This window comes from Elephas maximus, chromosome 7 (assembly GCF_024166365.1).
Source record: "Elephas maximus indicus isolate mEleMax1 chromosome 7, mEleMax1 primary haplotype, whole genome shotgun sequence".
NCBI classification, from domain to species: Eukaryota; Metazoa; Chordata; class Mammalia; order Proboscidea; family Elephantidae; genus Elephas; species Elephas maximus.
In genome coordinates, this window is record NC_064825.1 from 113,581,952 (window position 1) to 113,601,675 (window position 19,724).

At 35.4% G+C, this 19,724-nt stretch overlaps 1 protein-coding gene across 1 annotated transcript; it reads left to right on the forward strand.

Moving 5' to 3' along the window:
* The first annotated feature begins 15,111 nt into the window (after positions 1–15,111).
* On the forward strand, positions 15,112–16,071 carry LOC126080734 (olfactory receptor 1038-like). Its single transcript, XM_049891913.1, has one exon. The coding sequence runs from the start codon at positions 15,112–15,114 to the stop codon at positions 16,069–16,071; it is 960 nt and encodes a 319-aa protein (XP_049747870.1).
* The last annotated feature ends 3,653 nt before the right edge of the window (positions 16,072–19,724 follow it).

Sequence of the window (19,724 nt, forward strand, 5' to 3'; positions counted from 1 at the left end):
AAAGCTGTCTTTACATGTTATCTCCACTTTATCTCCTCTGATTTCTCTTGGATCATTCCAGAAGTCTTTTACCCCCATATTATTCACCTACTCCTCACTTATCAACTATTTCATTACCTGACAGTTCCCTTTTAAGACGACAGTAAAAAATGTACTGTCTGTTTTGCTCATTAACAGTACACATTTGGCAGTCACCCTTTTGTGACCAGTGGGACTTACAGCACTCATTTACATTTTCTGCCTGTTGGGTCCAGTGGGATATATGTGTCCCACATAATATTTTGTGATCTGATATGGTCATCCTCCGTTTTCACGTAATGTCAATTTTTGCCCAACAACCTCGTCTTTGGAACTTAGCTATGTCAATAAGTGAAGAGAGGGTTCAGTGAAATAAACTGATGATCAATTCTCCATCATCATGTTAATTGAACTATCAGCAATACTTGCAAAAGTTACTTATTTCTTGATTAACTTTCTTCACTTGCATTCCTTCCCCCTACTTCTCTGGTTGTTCCTTCTCAGTCTCCATTGCTGTCTCTTCCTTATTGCCTTCACCTCTAAATGTTGGGGAACTGCTGGCTCAATTTTTTTTTTTTTTTACGCATCTTCCTTTTCATTGTAATTTTATTCTGTCTTTTAGCTTTTAACAGTATCTATTAAAAAAAAAAAATTTTTATATGCCAGTATCTCCCAATGTGTGTCCTCAACCCAGAACACTCCTTTGAACTCTAGACTTCCATATGCAACATCCTTGTTGTCATCTTTATTTGGATGTGGACTAAGTGTCTCAAATTTTAGTGTCTAAAATTGAGTTGCTGACATCCTGTCCCTTCCCACCTGAAACTTGCTGCCTTCTCATTCTATTTAGCTCGGTCAATGGCAACTCAGTCTGTTCCAGTTAAATTCCTTAGGATGACACTCTATTCCTTTTCCTCATATTCTACCTTTCAATCCGTTAGGAACACTGATTGATGCTATCTTCAATATATCCTCATCTAGCTTTTTTTTTTTTTTAACCAACTACCCTACTGCCTTGTAGTCTTATCTACCATCTTTTTCAATGTAAATAACTTTATAACTAAGTTCTTCGTTTTCATCCTTTCCCACTACAAATGATTTTTAACACAGTATCCACAGTAATGCTTTTTATGAGTAAGTTTGGTGATCTTCCTTCTCTGAACAGAATTCTGCAATGCTTGCCCATTGCCCATTTCACCCAGAGAAAAATCCAAAGTCCTTTACAATGGCCTGTAAGGCCCAATGTGATCTGTTCCTGTTTACTTTCTGCTCTCATCCAACTTAACCTCCCTCCCCTCACCCATCCTTCTACTCATACTGGCCAGCTGATCTTAGGTATTTGTACTGGCTTCGTCTATCTGGAGTGGTCTTTCCTCACATATCTCCATGGTTTGCTCCTTTACCCCCGACACTTTCGTGGTGGTGAAAGTAAAAACACTGCAATCCGATTGTCAGAGTCCAGATTCTGATCTGACATTTTGTGCAATGAGAACTTGGTCCAGACACACAACAGCTCTGTGTCTTGTTTTCACCATCTTTAAAATAGAAATAGTAATAGTAACTGCCTCGAGTGCTGTTCTTAGGATTAAATGAGTTAGTGTAAAGAGCTAGAATAGTGCCAGAATGTCACAACTGCTATATACGCATTAATTACTACAAATGCTATCTCCCTTACCTAATTTACTTTTTCCTTCAAATTGTTTATGACTACATAATATTTTCACTTAGCTTTTTTGTTCCCTCTACTGTTTATTATGTGGGCAAGGGTTTTGGTCTCTTTTTTACTGCTTTGTCTATAGTGCAGGACACAAACTAAAGGCTCAATAAATAACTGTTGAACAATAAGTTGATCTCTCACAGAGTTTTTGGGAATTTGACACCCACCAATGCTGTAAAAGTATCCATTTTTTTCTGTACCAAAAAAGAGAAATATATCTGTATATATAATTTTTATTTTTCCAGCTGATTATTTAAAAATGGCGTATTTTCTCTTTTATCTATATTTCTGTGATCATTAATATAGTTGATATTTTTGTATATTTATTGCTCATTCACATTTCTTTTAAATTTTTCATGCTTTTTGGTGTCTTTTCATTCATTTGTTTCAGTTTTATTTATTGATTTATACAGCTATTTTATTTTAAAAGATGTCAATATGCTGTCATATATTGCAAATCATCTTGACATTTTAATATACTCCTCAAAATTTTATTATGTTTTGAAAAATTAGAAGTGTATTTTTTTAAATGAATGTAAATACATCTATTAACGTATTCATTCTTGCTTCTAAGACAGACTTTCTTCTGACTTTATCCACCCAGAACATTATGCAAATACCCATCTAGAATGTTTTATTTATTTGTTTACTTATTTAATTTTTATATTTAACTCTTTAATAAATCTATATTTTAGGGTATGGAATAAATTAAGGATTCTACAAGGTTACCTTAATTTTTCCCTGTATGATTGATTGATTGCCAGAACCTTGTTCAATGATTAATGCATTTATTTCTCATTTATTCAAAATATTGAGCTCTTACTATATGCCAAACAGTATGATATGTGCCTGGGACCCAATAGTGCACAAATTCAGATAGGGTCCCTGTTCTGACGGCATACATTCTTGTGGAGATGGGAGACACTAATGCATGGTGAGGTAAATAGATCTCAAACTGTGATCAGACATGAAGAAAAATTTTGTGATTCTGTGAAACCTATAACATGAAAAGATGGCTTAAAATGGAGCCTAGTGTCCTTTTGTTGATATATGAATACAAGTATGTGTTAACAAGGCAATAATGAAATGATTTCAAATACTCCTACTAACCTGAGTTTTTTTTTTTTTTTTCCTGATTTCTATCACATTTCATTAATGGAGATTTTTCTTTTTTTTTCAGCTTTAATAACATTGTTAAGGTTATTTTAAACATGAAAATAGCTTAATATTGTTCATTGTATTTCTTAAGGTAACATTTAACTTTCTGTTAAGGGTGACAGAAAAATATGGAAATGGATAGTGATGATGGTTGTGTGACATGACGAATGTAATTAATGTCACTGAACTGTACATGTAAAAAAGTTGAAATATCAAATGTTTTGTAATATACATACTTACCACAACAAAAAATTAGAATTATACTAAGAATTGTCTATTATTTTCTCAAGTTAATTTTAAGATGTACCATAATTATAATATAATGAAAAATAATTATGAAATATGTAAAATATAAATTATATATATACAATTTTAGAATCTTTCCATTATTTTCCAAAAGAAAACCCTCATTGTTAATTTATTATACTTTTGTCATTGTATCATATTTATAAATTAACTTTGGGGTAGAATTAACATCTTTAAAATATTGGGTATATTCCTCTGTGAAATGTGTTATGCTTTTTCATCATTTATGAATTTTTAAATGCCCCTCAGTAAACTTTCTAAGTGTCTTCATATCTGTCCTATGTTCTATAAAAATTCTCAACTCTTGTGTACTTTATTATGGCCAATAGTATTATTGTGCCTGAGAGTGATGCATGGTTAGACCACTGTATTTTTGACATACGTATTTTATAACTGGCCATGTTAATACAATTTTATTAAGTGTAATAATTTTTATATTCGCTCATCTTGGATCTTTTAGGTTAACCATTATATCATCCAGAAAATATGGGAAATGTCTTTTTTCCCAACGGTGACTATCCTTTTGTCTGAAAATACATGTGCACTATTGAAAATAAAACTATATTTGCTAGAGGGAACCAGTGTGTGTATGTGTGTGTGTATGTATATATGTATAATAAGACTGACACTATACTAAGTGTTTTTATTGTCATTTGACAATGAAAACACCCCCTGATTGCAAGTTTTAATACTAAATCTATAATTTGTTTTTCCATTTTCTATTTGCACATGAGGAAAATAAGTTTCAATAAAGGAAGGAATAGGTACCCAATGTCACAAAAATTTTTCAGGTAAGAGACAGAGAATATGTCAATCTCTTAACCGTTTATTTGACAGGCTGTGGGTAAGACTTCGCCAATTATTGCAGTGTACAGACCATCACTCCCATCCAAATATTGTAGACATGAAATATGTCATCTTGCATTTCTAGCATTCATATTTCACATTTAATATTTACATTCTGTCTCTGTGAGAGTAAACCTTTAATTTAACTGCTGATTATTTTGAATTTCTTTGTTCAGGGAATTATTGAACATCCTTTAAGTCAGCCTTAGTGCATTCTAGGATAGTTTTCTAGTCATAGTATAGGTCAAAAACATTTAATTGTGATAGAAATGCTAGTTTGCCACAAAATTTGAAGAACTTTAATCAGTGATTACATTTCTAAATTATTTGGCACAGAATAATATGCAATATCTCACCACATAATTTGGAAGTTCCCAAATGCCCATTGCCTACCCACATTATGTAATACAAAATGAGTTAGGTTAAAGAGTCTTTTTCTAGTTAGGCCGCAAACGTTAAGTGTATATGGGGGAAAAAAAAAATTTAAATGCTATTTTTCTGGAGCTACCATTACTCATCTGTTCCTTTTAATTAAATAATTGCTGGTCATTGAGTGAAGAGAAGCTGCAGTCAGAGTTTGCTGAAGTGTTGATGATGAAAGTGTCTCTCTGGATCTTGTTACAAAACTCTTCGCTGCAAACAGAATTCCCTACAGTAATTGCTATAAAGGGCTTCCTTACTAATCAGTTTCCAGGGGCCTTATCAAAATGATTAGATTCTGAACTTCTTCATGGGGACATATTAATGGAAACTAATCTCAACAAACACAAAGTTTCAAATTTTTCATTAAGATTAATGAATTTTCAGTTTCGTTTGAAGTGTGGTGAGGTAATTATCTGATTCCTCACGGTTAGTGTTTCCTCCGCGGTAAGGCACCTTCCTTTGGGGACAAAATGGTGAAGCGGGAAGACAAGTGGATTTGAAGCAGGACCTAGGCTTATGCCCAGGCTCTACCACTATGTGGCCATGTACTCTTGGGAAGATCCTAAACTCTGAGCCTCAGTTAACAAATAAGAATATTACAGCCCAGGGCTATTTTTAAGAGTAAACAGATAAAGGATATGAATTTACTTTGCAAACTGCAGACTAATAATGTTATAATGATTATGGGTAGAATGATACTATTAGCAATAATAGTAACAGTGACTAACATTCATTGTGTCCTTATTAAATCTCAGGCAAAGTGCTAAAAAATCTACATACATTATATCATTAATTCTGACAAAATGCTATGATATAGGTAAAATGGTTCCATATTTCAAATAAGAAAATGGAGAAAAATAATTTAAATAATTTGTCTCAAGTCACAGATGATAAATGTGTTAACTGGAAATCAGACTGAAAATGTAACTCCAGAGTGGAAACCCTGGTGTATATTTTTTCTTTATAGATTTTTTTTAAAAAAATTGATCTAAAGTGCTCAAGAATACATTATGGTAGTGTTCTTTGTAATAATGATAATGAAAATCTAGGATGCTGATATTATTTGCAGTAATGGTACAAATAATGCATTAGATAAATATATACATGGATGTATAGATGCATACATACATACAAATATCATTAAACCTTTTAATATATTTCAACCCAAGCAATGCTTATTCTTCCCCCAAAAGAATTCCACTTTTCTATGAATTCCACACCACATCAATAGCACAACCAAAGTGATACAAAACTATAAACATAAATCTCTAAATTTCCTCATTTTTCTCAGGTATGTATACATTGTAACATGTGTTTTTTTTGAATTTTGAATTCCATTAATTTTCTACTAACTTTCCCTCATATCAGACTCTTTTGTATTCACTGCATGGCATTCCATCATGTTAAATCACTACTTTGATGAAGGAACCTTTGAAAATGCTACTTCTGATTATATCATTCTTGTGTATATTTCAATTTTTCCTGTACTATAGGATGTATTCAAAACTCATTAGTTTGATTTATAAGGCTCTTTGTGACATGAATCACTTCTTTGTAATGTCTTTCTAATTCCTTCACCTGCTTTTTCCTTCTCTGTCTCCCACAAATCTATCTCTCCTTCAGTGACTGTAGCTGCACTTCTAGTTTTTGCACACCCTGTGTCATTGAAATACTTCTCTACAGCCTCACCTCTCTGTATAATGTCTGGCCCCCTCTCATCTCTTAAGCAGAAATTCAAAAGTCAACTTTCTCTGAATTCATGGTAGAGTTTGCTCTAGATTCCCTAAGTTCATGGACAATTAAAAACTAGTTGCAGCAGTATATCTGCAGGGAACTGCCAGAAATTCAAGCCAGATTCAGAAGAGGATGTGGAACAAGGTATATCATTGCTGATGTCAGATGGATCTTGGCCAAAATCAGAGAAAGGAGAAATATGTTTTATTAACTATGCAAAGCCATTTGACTGTGTGGATCATAACAAATTATGGACTACATTGTGAAGAATGGGAATTCCAGAACACTTAATTGTGGTCAGGAGGAATCTGTATATTGACCAAGAGGCAGTAGTTTGAAGAAAATAAGGGAATATTGCCTGGTTTAAAATTAGGAAAGGTGTGTGTCAGGGTTTTATCCTTTCATCATACTTTCCAATTTGTATGCTGAACAAATAATACAAGAAGTTGGACTATATGAACAGGACTATAGCATGAGGATTGGAGGAGGACTAATTAACAACCTGTGATATGCAGATAACACAACCTTGCTTGCTGAAATTGAAGAGGACTTGAAGCACTTACTAATGAAGATCAAAGACCACAGCCTTCAGTATGAATTATACCTCAACATAAAGAATACAAAAATCCTCACAGTGGACCAAAAAGCAACATCATGATAAAAAGGGAAAATATTGAAGTTGTCAAGAATTTCATTTTACTTGGATCCACAATCAATGCCCATGGAAGCAGCAGCCAAGAAATCAGTATATTATTACATGGGAAAATTTGCTTCAAAAGACTTCCATAAAGTGTTAAAAAGCAAAGATGTCACTTTGAGGACTAAGGTGTGCCTGACGCAAACCACTGTGTTTTCAATTGCCTTGTATCTTGCAATAGCTGGAGAATGAAAAAGGAGAAGAATTGATGATCTTGAATTATGATGTTGGTAAAGAATATTGAATACACTATGGACTGCCAGAAGAACCAAAAAATCTGTCTTAGAAGATGTACAACCAAAATGCTCCTTAGAAACAAGAATGGCAAGACTTTGTCTCACATACTTTGGACATGTTATCAGGAGGGAGCAGCTCCTGGAAAATTACATATTGCTTAGTAAAGTAGAGGAAGACTCTCGATGAGATGGATTGTCACAGTGTCTGCAACAATGGGCCCAAACATAGCCATGAGTGTAAGGATGGTACTGGACCTGGCAGTGTTTTGTTCCATTGTATGTAGGGTCAGCATGAGTTGTAAGCAACATGAAGGCACCTGACAAAAACAACAATGAAACATCGGTATTAGGTACTTGGCTATAAGGCTCTGGAGCTGAAAGAACATGTCTAAAATGGAGAAATAAATATGAGACTCATTGAAAATTAAACAAGTGATCTCTAGACATGTGTAAATAAAGATACTTGTATGCAGTCACACATATTCATTGAAGACACTACTGCAGATACTCCTCAGACATAACCAAACAGTTTCCAAGATTGGTTTGTTAGGTTTGAAAGCTTAAGACCACAGTCTTATGGGACAACTCAGTTAATTGGCATATATAGTTCACAAAGTTCATGTTCTGTATCCTACCGAAGTCATTAGCATCTTGTGTCTTTAAAGCATGTGGATGGCCATTTAAGATACAACTATTGGTCTATATTCATCAGAAGCAAAAGAAAGTAACCAAAACATCAGAGAAGGAACAAGTCTATCAGGTTGATAATGTGTATGAGCCATGACCTCATCTATCCTGGGACCAGAAGTACTAGATGGCATCTGACTACACCACTGACCATTCTGACCAGGTCATAATAGATGGTCCCAAATAGAATGGGAGAAAAATGTACAACAAAATTTGATTTATTAAAAAAGGCCCTACTATCTGGACCAGTTGAGACCAAAGGACTGGTTACGACTATCTCCCCAAGACACTGTTTAAACACTGAACCAAAATTATCCCCTGAGATTACCTCTTACAGAAATAGTAGAGTGGCACACAAAATAAAGGATATTGACTCTAAGAACAGTGTTCTACTAAAAAAAACCCATCTGTATGAGACCAGAAGGTCAACATTTACTTAATAGCAAAGATGAGAAGGAAGATAAAGTGGGAGGGAAACTAGAGTACTGGAAATGGAACAAACAGAAAACAGAGAATGTTGGCACATTGTGAAAAATGTAACTAATGTCACTGAACAATTTGTGTGGAAATTGTCAAATGGGAACCTATCCTGCTATGTAAACTTACATCAAAAATACAACAAAATATTTTTAAAAATTGAGAATGTGGGCAAAAAACAACAACAACAAAAAAGATCTAGAAGAGAGTCATGTACTAGCAGAACTAACAGCTGAAAAGAAAATGCTAAAACTGTTATCAAGAGAGTTAGAAGAAAAATAAAGTGTAGTGCCCAAAAAGACAAAGAATGAGGCAATGTACAAGAGTTTCAAAATTCCAAAGGAAAACCAGCTAAAAATTTTTAAATATCCATTGTCTTTATCAATAGCATGATAGTCAATAACTTAAAAATGCTACTTTTAGTGGTGAAGGGAAAGTTGGAACAGAAAGAGCAAAAGACTATGAGAAATTGGAAAGAGCAGACAGGTTTTCAAAAATGTTGGTTTGGCTACTATATATGAAAAACAACTCACAACATACATACACATATATTTATATGTATGCATATATATATATAACCAAAACCCACTGCTGTTAAGTCGATTCCAACTCCTAGCGACCCTATAGGGCAAAGTAGAACTGCCCCACAGAGTTTCCAATGGGTCCCTGGCGGACCCTAACTGCTGACCTTTTGGTTAGCAGCTGTAGCACTTAACCACTACATCACCAGGGTTCCCAGTAGGCATAAAACTTAGTAGGTATAAAATTAAGTTTCTTCTCAAATTAGAAAATGATTTGATAGGCATATATCCACATATACATTTGTGAAGCACACGTTTCATAAATGTAGGTGTGCATATATACTTATCTAATCATTTTCTATTTGAAAAGAAACTGAATTTCACCATCAATAATAACAGGTGTCCTTTCTTTCAATTTTGAATTAGAAAAATAATCACAAAATGAGCCAGAAAGGGTTGATCTTCATATACTCTGAAATTAATGTCTTCTAATATTCTCAAGCAAAGGCAAGTAAGAAAATAAAAGTATTATTCCTTTCTGTTAAATAATGCATATAGAAGATGCTAAACCATTGTCATGGAGTTGATTCCGACTCATAGCGATCCTATAGGACAGAGTAGAACTGCCCCATAGAGTTTCCAAGGAGCTCCTGGTACATCTGAACTGTCGACCTTTTGGTTGGCAGCTGTAGCACTTAACCACTATGCCACCAGGGTTCTCATAGAAGATGTGGAAAGGCAATTTAATGAGAAAAAGATAATAGATTCAATGGCAAAGATGCAATGAACAGTAAGAACCTCTGGAAGCTAGACCTAGACCTAGGAATGATGAGTTATATATAGATTTATACGGAGAACTGAGTTCCGAGGAACGTGGAAAGATTATTTTCCATTAAAGATGACACGATGACAATCAGAAAGAGACTGAAGCTGTGGTAGAAGCAGTTCTATTTTTCACTTTAGATTATTGGGGCATCTTGATGTTATTTATGGATCTGATTCTCTCTTATTGCTTTAAAAATCTTTTGTGAGCACTTACTACTTTCCAGAATTTACTGAGCACTTTACATACATTAACTTATCCAATATCATAAAAACACTATAAAGAAGGTCACATTACTACTTATAGTCTACAAATGAGGAATTTGAGGCTTAAAAAGAATACAGACCTTATCCAAGTTCTCAGAAATAAATTATTCAGGATTCAAGTGCTGGTCTTATTTTTCACAAAGCTTCATTGTGCCCTTAACTAATGAACCAAGTTTTATTTATGATCTTTTTACGTTGTTTCCAGTAGTATAGCCTAACTCTGCCTTCATGGGAATTTCTGATCAGTATATTCAAAGTATGATCCCTTCAGGAATACAGGTAGTTAGTAGTAATATTCTCAAATCCTCAATATAATTTATCTAGCTCATCTCGCTTTGAGAGAAACATGGAAGGAAGTATTACAGCATTCAGGTATCTCTAGAGTTTCAAGTTTAGATCCAAAGGGACCCAGGAACCAATAAATTTCCCAAACAAATTCAGAATGAGCTTATTGGGAGCCAATATCCCTGCTAAGCAGGTGAGTCAGATGGAGTCTGATATAGAGCCAATTGCCAACCCTACACCCAAGCTCCATCTCCCCATTACAAATCTTTCTACTTGGTGAGCTATGGTATTAAGTTGAACAGGCTGCATTCAGAGATAATACCTCTAACATTTTAACTACACTTCTTCCCTTCATACTCTCTGCTTTCTAGAATTTTCTACTCTATTTTTAGGGCAACATATATTTACAGTTAAAATTCTATTTCATCAATCACACACACACACAGAAACAAAATCCTTAATTGACTCCAAATTGAGTTAGACAAACAACCTCCTAGACTTTGCACTCCTTTCTTTAGTAGTACACACACACACACACACACACACACAGAGTAAACAAACAAAAAAATTAATACTACATGGCTCATGGAGGACAGATTTGGAGGCAGGTGAGGTTTCCTGTCTAAATTCTCCAGTGAAGGCAGGTCATCATGAATGGCTCTCCACACAAGCTCTGGTAACAGTGTTTTTAAAAATCAATCCTTGGCTTCTTGGAAAATGCTGAACATAAAGGTAAATTTTTCCCTCTAAAATAAAGAATGGATGCTCACCGTAACATTTGAATCCTGAAATAAATTAGAAACCCATTTATATTTCATTTCCTTGATATGGCTTCTCAGAGAAGATGTTTGACCTCAAGCAGGGCTCCAAGGCAATAGGCCTCAAACCACAGGCTTAACTCCATGTCATGGCTTAATGGGTGTATGCGTGTTGGGACATATGGAGGAAATATCCGACGGCTCGTTAATTTATTACCTGGAGCATACTGGTGTTAAACAGTATGGCTCTGCAGCCTGGCTGTTAAGATCTGGCAAAGAAACCAAGGCACAGCCCAGAAATGGAAGAGTGCTCTGGCTTGGAAAAGACCTGCAGACCATTATAAAGCATAGGACAGGGCCTGGATAACACCAGGCAGTAAAAGAATGGGGAAATATCTTTACCAACAGAGCAGCGGATAGGACAGAGGAGGTTACCCCGTGATCATATCCTTCTCCCATATTATTGAGTACCTTCTGTGTGAAGCTTTGCCATTATCTTAGGTGCCAAAGTGTCTACAGAAATTTCAGAGATATGTCCTCAAAAGCTTTTTATAATTAGCATAAAGAAAAATTTAATTTTTTCAGCAGTGGTATATTAAAAATCTAGATGGACAAACTAGAATCTGCAAAGGCTAGGAGAAAACTAAATAAGTTAAACTGCTTGTTCTTAAAGAATTAATCAACTACCAACAAGGAATAAAAATATGAATAGTTGATAATTTTTGGTGTCCACTAAAAAAATTTGAAAAAAATATCTTTTTTTCTACATATTTCAGCAAACATCTAAAAATATTCTTTAGTAGTTTAAATAGGTGTAAAAAATGTAATTTTTCTAAGTATTGACATTTTAAAATTTTTTACTCTAAATATTAAGTGCACCAATAAGGATATAGATATAGTAATTGATACTGCTATTATTAAAAAAAAACTCCCTTTTTAAGAGTCTTTGTTAGTTGCCTCCAACTCCATTGTGACTCCCAGCAACCCCATATATGCAAACTACCACTGCTTTGCAGAGTTTTCAAGACTGTGACCTTTTGAAAACAAATGAACAAGCCTGTCTTCTAAGACACCTCTAAGTGGATTTGAACCGCCCACATTTTGGCTGGTAGTTGAGTGCCAAACTGTTTCCGCCACCCAGGGACTTCTTTTTCAAGAGTTAAATAATATAAAATATTTCTTTATTTCCCTTGTATTCATATTTCCACCCCATTTCCACCCCCCAAAAAGCTATCCTAACGTAATATACTTTTATTATTTAGTGTGTTTCATTGGTTATTTTACCCACTGCCATCGAGTTGGCGAGTTGATTCCAACTCATAGTGACCCTAGAGGACAGAGTAGAACTGCCCCATAGAATTTCCAAGGAGAGTCTGGCAGATTTGAACTGCTGTCCTTTTGGTTAGCAGCCATAGCAGTTAACCACTAAGCCACCAGGGTTTCCTAACTTACCTTACTATCTATAAATCAAATATATAGAATTACAATCACTCTTAGTAGAGGAATGATTTATAAACATATATACATATATATAACCAAACCAAACCCATTGCCATCAAGTCAATTCTGGCTCATAGCTGCCCTGAAAGACAGAGTAGAACTGCCCCATAAAGTTTCCAGGGAGCACCTGGTGGATTCAAACTGCCAACCTTTTGGTTAGCAGCAGTAGCTGCAGTACTGCTTAACCACTAAACCACCAGGTAGGTATAGATATCTATCTATATATATTTCCTCTTTTGATAAATAATAAGTTTAAGCTTTAAATTTCACTTTTAATGAGTTGAGGGTTGTATTTACAATATCTTGAAAGGAATCATCAAATTACTCAAATTGAACAAGAAGGCAGAAACGGACAGGAGCTGGTTGAATGGACACAGGAAATTGGGGGTGCAAAGGAGGAGTGTGCTGACATATTCTAGACATAGCTATTGGGGTCACATAACAATGTGTGTATAAATTTTTGTATTAGAAACTAACAAGCTGTAAACTTTCACTTAAAGCACAATAAAAAAAAAAAAATTCAAATTGTTTAGCTCCCCAGATATTTTTATCTCTGGGGCAAGGATTCATAGTAAGATTCCCAACTAGTGAGATATATGCTTTTCCTTCATAAAATAGGTAAAGGGCAGATTGTGAGCAAGGGGGCCAAGAAGAGCTAAGATATAGGTGCCTTAGTCAAACCAGTATCAGAAAGGAGCAGGTATGGACATTGACGACTAAGAAATTGATTTCCTTAAAATTATCCTTGTCCACATAACCCTTGGTGAGTCTTTTCATGTAAACAGGAATAAGCATACTCCAATATGAATTTCATTAGCTAAGTGGAGTCATGTATTCAAACTAATTTAGCCATAACAAAAAAAAACAAACCCGTTGCCGTCCAGTCGATTCTGACTCACAGGGACCCTATAGGACAGAGTAGAACTGCCCCATAGAGTTCCCAAGGAGCGCCTGGTGGATTCTAAGTGCTGGCCTTTTGGTTAGCAGCAGTAGCACTTAACCCCTATGCCACCAGGATTTCCAATTTAGCTACAGGTAACTCAAATAAAACCAAAAAAAAAACAATGATTTTGAGGATATAGCTGAGCTCAGGTTGCCATTGCCATAAATGAATTCATTATTTAGGCTGCTTGCGCTGAAGCCTAGTACATTGTAATCATCTGGAGGGCTTTAAAAACACTGATGCCTGGATACCACTCCCTCAGTTTCCAACTGAATTGGTATGAGGTGCCTAGGCACTGAGATGTTAAAAATTCCCTAGATGATTACAATGAGCAGCCAAGTTTGAGAATCACTATTTTGAGCAACTTACTATCAAGCAAAGAAAACAATGGCTACTGGGGCACCCTGAGGGTAAAATGTATAAATAATTTTAAGCATTTCTTCTCAAAATTGAGAGATGGGGAAATGACTCAATAGACAGTGAGACTTGTTTGGTGGAGAAACTAATTGAAGGTCATAGAAAAAAATACTTTTAAAGAATTATAGGAATTGATAATATAATCTAGAAATACATGTTGTTGTTAGTTGCCTTTGAGTTGATTCTGACTCATGGTGAACCCATTAATGTAAAATTATATACACAGAGTAGAACTGCTCCATAGGGATTTCAAAATTTATAGACAAAATTTAGCAGAATCTTATAGGGAATTTTGTTTCTACGTCATTTTTCACTTTATTGATCTTAGGAATTAATTTTTTTTATTCTTATACAACTCCACTGTACCTCTTTTTCTTTACCAATAATGGGGTACTTAAATATTCAGCTTACTTAGCAGTAAATATCTATCCTAGTTAATATTCTCATTGATACATTACTCTCCCCATATAGTTTTCTCTGATTTTGATTTGAAAGGCACCTTGGAACCACTATAAATCTTGAAGTTTTATAAGTACAGTAGAAGAAAAATGAGTTTCAATTTTTAGCAAAAAATATATATATATATATATATGAATGATAAATTATAAAGAAACCTCTTCCCCTGCCACCATCTTTCAGTGAAGGTGGTCTACTTAATTGTGTTATTTTATATGGTAGTCTTATAATTATCCTCAATTAGGGTTCAAATCATAACTTTATGGTTAAAATTTAAATAAAAACTTTGTGATAAAACTTTGAACATGTTCAAGTACCATATGGGAGTAAAAAAGCCAGTTGCCATCAAGAAGATTCCGAACCATGGTGACCCTGTGTGTCACAGCAGATTTCCATGGTTGATTTTTCAGCAGTAAATCACCTGGCCTTTCTTCTGAGGCACCTCTGAATGGATTTAAACCTTCAACATTTTGCTTATCAGCTGAACACATTCACCAAATTGCACAACCCAGGGACTCCTGTCATACTTATATATGCATGGAAAAGATAATGACAGCAAAAACACCGTTTAATTTAGACAATATTTAATTTGTTCTTAACTAAGATCATTCCTTATTTTCTAAAATTAGAAAGAAAAATAACTTTTAAGAAGATTATTCTGAAAGTAAAAGAAACCCTATTCTGGGGCAAGAATGGCAGGCAAAAGCTAAGCTGCATTTTTGCCCATCTGATGATGTAATTCAAGGCTGACAAGACATCAGTGATCATCTTCCCTAAACATCGGCAAGAACGATGAGAGTTGCAATTTTTAATCTTCAACTCCAGCAACATCCACTGGAATAAATGGCTTCTGTTAACATGACTTATGTCACTGAGTTCATTCTCAAAGGCATTACAGACCGGCCAGAGCTCCAGGCCCCATGTTTTGCGGTATTTTTAGTCATCTATCTGGTCACAGTTCTGGGGAACTTTGGACTGATTATCTTAATCAGGATTGACACTCGACTCCACATACCTATGTACTATTTCCTCAGACACCTGGCCTTTGTAGACCTTTGTTACTCCTCTGCCATTACCCCAAAGATGATGGTGAACTTTGTTGCAGAACGCAACACTATTCCTTTCCATGCTTGTGCAACACAACTGGGCTGCTTTCTTACCTTCATGATCACTGAGTGTTTCCTTTTAGCCTCTATGGCATATGATCGCTACGTAGCCATCTGTAGTCCCCTGCATTATTCAATACTGATGTCAAAAAGAGTCTGCCTTCAGTTAGTGGCTATTCCATATATATATAGCTTTCTGGTTGCCCTCTTCCATACCATTATTACCTTCCATCTAACTTACTGCGGACCCAATGTAATTAACCATTTCTATTGCGATGACCTTCCTCTCTTAGCTCTGTCCTGTTCAGACACACATATGAAGGAAATTTTGATCTTCGCTTTTGCTGGCTTTGATATGATCTGTTCCTCTTCAATTGTACTCATCTCCTACGTCTTTATCATTGCTGCCATCTTAAGGATTCACTCCACCCAGGGGCGACGCAAGGTCATCTCCACCTGTGGCTCTCATATGGTGGCCGTCACTATTTTCTATGGCACACTTATCTTTATGTACCTACAGCCTACATCAAACCACTCTCTGGACACAGACAAAATGGCTTCTGTTTTTTACACTGTAGTGATCCCCAAGTTAAACCCTCTCATCTACAGTCTAAGGAACAAGGAGGTAAAAGAAGCCTTGAAGAAAACCTTGGATAAAGGTTGTGAAACTTTAAAGATGTTGCAATTAAGAAAATGATAATAAAAATGCTTTAACTAAAAGCATGCAAAGAAATCTCTTGCTTGTATTTCTTATAATTCTTTCCCAACTTAATGAAAATGTGACTGTTATTTCAACAGACACTGCCATTTTCTGTAACTTTTGGGGGCACACTTGAAAAGTCAGTATGTTTTAGATTCCTTTCAGGCCATCAACAGCTTTACAGACTGCTAAAATTGTGTTAAAATACAAACACAGACACATACACAAAAACACACAAGAGTATCCCACGCAAAGGCAGCAGCATGTTTTTATTAGCACTCTCAGCTCAGGAATAAGACTGCCTAAGTTTAAATGCCATTTCCTTCCTTTATTAGCTGTGTATTCTTGGACAACTGATTTAAACTGTGTGTTCCTCTGTATCCAATTCTGGAAAATAATAGAACTCAACTCCTTGGTTTCTTTTGAGAATTGTTGTTGTTGTTTTATGGTGCCGTTGAGTTGGTTTTGACTCACAGCAACCCTATGTACTTCAGAACAAAACACTGCCCGGTCCTGCACCACGCTCACAATCATTGTTATGCTTGAGCCCATTGTTGCAGCCACTGTGTCAATCCATCTCATTAAGAGTCTTCCTCTCTTCTGCTGACCACGTTCTTTACCAAGCACGAAGTCCTTCTCCAGGGACTGAACACTTCTGACAACATGTCCAAATTATGTAAGGCAGAGCCTCGCCATCCTTGCTTCTAAGGAGCATACTGATTGCACTTCTTCCAAGACAGATTTGTTTGTTTTTTGGTAGTCCTTGGTACATTCAATATTCTTTGCCAACACCGCAATTCAAAGATGTCAATTATTCTTCTGTCCTCCTTACTCATTGCCCAGCTTCTGCATGTATATGATACAATCGAAAATACTGTGGCTTGGGTCAGGTGCACCTTAGTCTTCAGGGTGACATCTTTGCTCTTCAACACTTTAAAAAGGTCCTTTGCAGCAGATTTGCCCAATGCAGTGAGTCTTTTGATTTCTTGACTGCTGCTTCCATGCGTATTGATTATGGATCCAAGTAAAATGAAATCCTTGACAGCTTCAATCTTTTCTCCGTTTAGCATGATGTTGCTTATTGGTCCAGTTGTGAGGATTTTTATTTTCTTTATGTTGAGGTGTAATCCATACTGAAGACTGTGGTCTTTGATCTTCATCAGTAAGTACTTCAAGTCCTCTTCACTTTCAGCAAGCAAGGTTGTGTCGTTTGTATAATGCAGGTTGTTAAAGAGTCTTCCTCCAATCCTGATGCCCCATTCTTCTTCACATATTCCAGCTTCTCAGATTATTTGCTCAGCATACAGATTGAATAGGTATGGGGAAAGGATATAACCCTGAACCACACTTTTCCTGACATTAAACCATGCAATATCCCCTTGTTCTGGCAGAACAACTGCCTCTTGATCTATGTACAGATTCCTCATGAACACACTTAAGTGTTCTGGAATTCCCATTCTTTGCAATGTTATCCATAATTTGTTATGATTCACACAATCAAATGCCTTTCAATGGTCAATAAAACAAAAGTAAATATCTTTCTGCTATTCTCTCCTTTCAGCCGGGATCCATGTGCCATCAACAATGATATCCTTGGTTCCATGTCTTCTTCTGAATCTGGCTTGAATTTCTGGCAGTTCCCTGTCGATCTACTGCTGCACCCACATTTCAATGATCTTTAGTAAAATTTTGCTTACATGTGATACTAATATTATTGTTCAATAATTTCCACATTCACTTGGAACACATTTCTGGGAAACAGGCATAAATATGGACCTTTTCCAGTTGGTTAGCCAGGTACCTGTCTTCCACGTTTCTTGGCATAGATGAGTGAGCACTTCCGTCACTGTATCCATTTGTTGAAACATCTTAGTTGATATTCTGTTAATTCCCTGGAGATTTGTTTTTTGCCAATGCCAAGCCTTCTTCAGTACCATCGGTTCCTGACCATATGCTACCTCTTGAAATGTTTGAATGCCGATCAATTCTTTTTGGTATAAGGACTCTGTATTCCTTCCACCTTCTTTTGATGCTTCCTATTTGTTTTAATATTTTCCCCATATAATCCTTCACTATCGCAATTTGAGGGTTAAACTTTTTCTCAGTTCTTTCAGCTTGAGAAATGCTGAGAGTGTTCTTCCCTTTTGGTTTTCTATCTCCAGGTCTTTGCACATTTCACTCTAACACTTTTTCTTCTCAAGCTGCCCTTTGAAATCTTCTCTTCAGTTCTTTTACTTCATCATTTCTTCCTTTTGCTTTAGCTGCTTGACATTCAAGGGAAAGTCTCTTCTTACATCCATTTTGGTCTTTTTTTCCTGCCTTTTTAACAACCTTTTGCTTTCTTCATGTATGATGTCTTTGAGGATTAGACAGGTTAATCTATGAATTTCTTTGAACAAAATCTACAGTAAAAAGTTCTATGTAAGTGTTCTTTTTGTGACTGTTAGACATACGTGTTTGTTATATGTAATTAAAGATGAGCTCATTGAGCTCTCAAAGGCTTATCAGTCTTTGACTAAGAGGAATACAACCTGGTGGGATTCTACTACCTGCCAGGCACTTAATCAATAGCCCTACTAATTCCAATCAAACAAACCTAAAATGTTGGTGAGATATCATCCCCTGCTGTGGACTCTGGAGTCAATTCTAACTCATGTCTACACATGAAATTTCAGATTGAAATCTCTGCAAATACCTTGGCAAAATGGCTGATAACTAAGAGAAGCTTAAGTAAATAGCTTTGTTATAAATATTGCCTACTACATTAGCCATATCACAATGACATTTTCTTATAAACAAAGGAATTATTATTATTTTGTATCTACAATGGACTAGCAGTATAATTTCAATAAAAATCAAATTGGTTGTTTTTGGATATTGATATTAAAATTTTGGACTTTGTATAAGACTTTCTTAACCTTAGCTACTTTTCAACACTTTTCAGCTGGTTGCATGAGAACTGCCTTGTTCTAAACAGAACAGAGTCCTCTCCATACAACATAAGATTTTTAAACCTCACATTTGCATAAAAGAGCATCAGCAAGGTCTAAAATTTCGACACTATTTGTAATAATAACAATAAAATTGCTAGCATTACTTGACTTTTTTCTAAGTGAGTAGCATTTATCATTCATTTAGTCCTCTTATTCATACTAAGAAGTACACACAATTATTATTTACAATTTTATAAGAGTGAAAAGTGAAATATGGAGAAGGTAAATAAGTTATCCAAAGTCACACAGCTAATAAGACATAGTCGCATATTCAAGCTCAATATATGAAAAATGAGAATTTACAGAATAGATAAATTAAGCGGTCTTTAATCCTTTGGAGACCCTGGTGGCATAGTGGTTAAGTGCTAGGGCTGCTAACCAAGAGGTCAGCAGTTCAAATCCTCCAGGCGCTCCTTGGAAACTCTATGGGGCAGTTCTACTCTGTCCTGTAGGGTCACTATGAGTGGGAATTGACTCAATGGCAGTGGGTTTGGTTGGGTTTTTAATCCTTTAATCAAAAAATAAATAATCCAAAAATGCATGAAGGTAAAATTCCTTAAAAATATGCTCTAATATAATTATAAAATTATTTTAACGTAAGTTTTTGGGAATACTTTTAGAATTTAACTATTCTCATGGAGCTTCATTTACATTTTT

Excerpts from the sequence above, each read along its gene's own strand:
- LOC126080734 (XM_049891913.1), top strand. The coding sequence starts at position 15,112 with ATGGCTTCTGTTAACATGACTTATGTCACTGAGTTCATTCTCAAAGGC.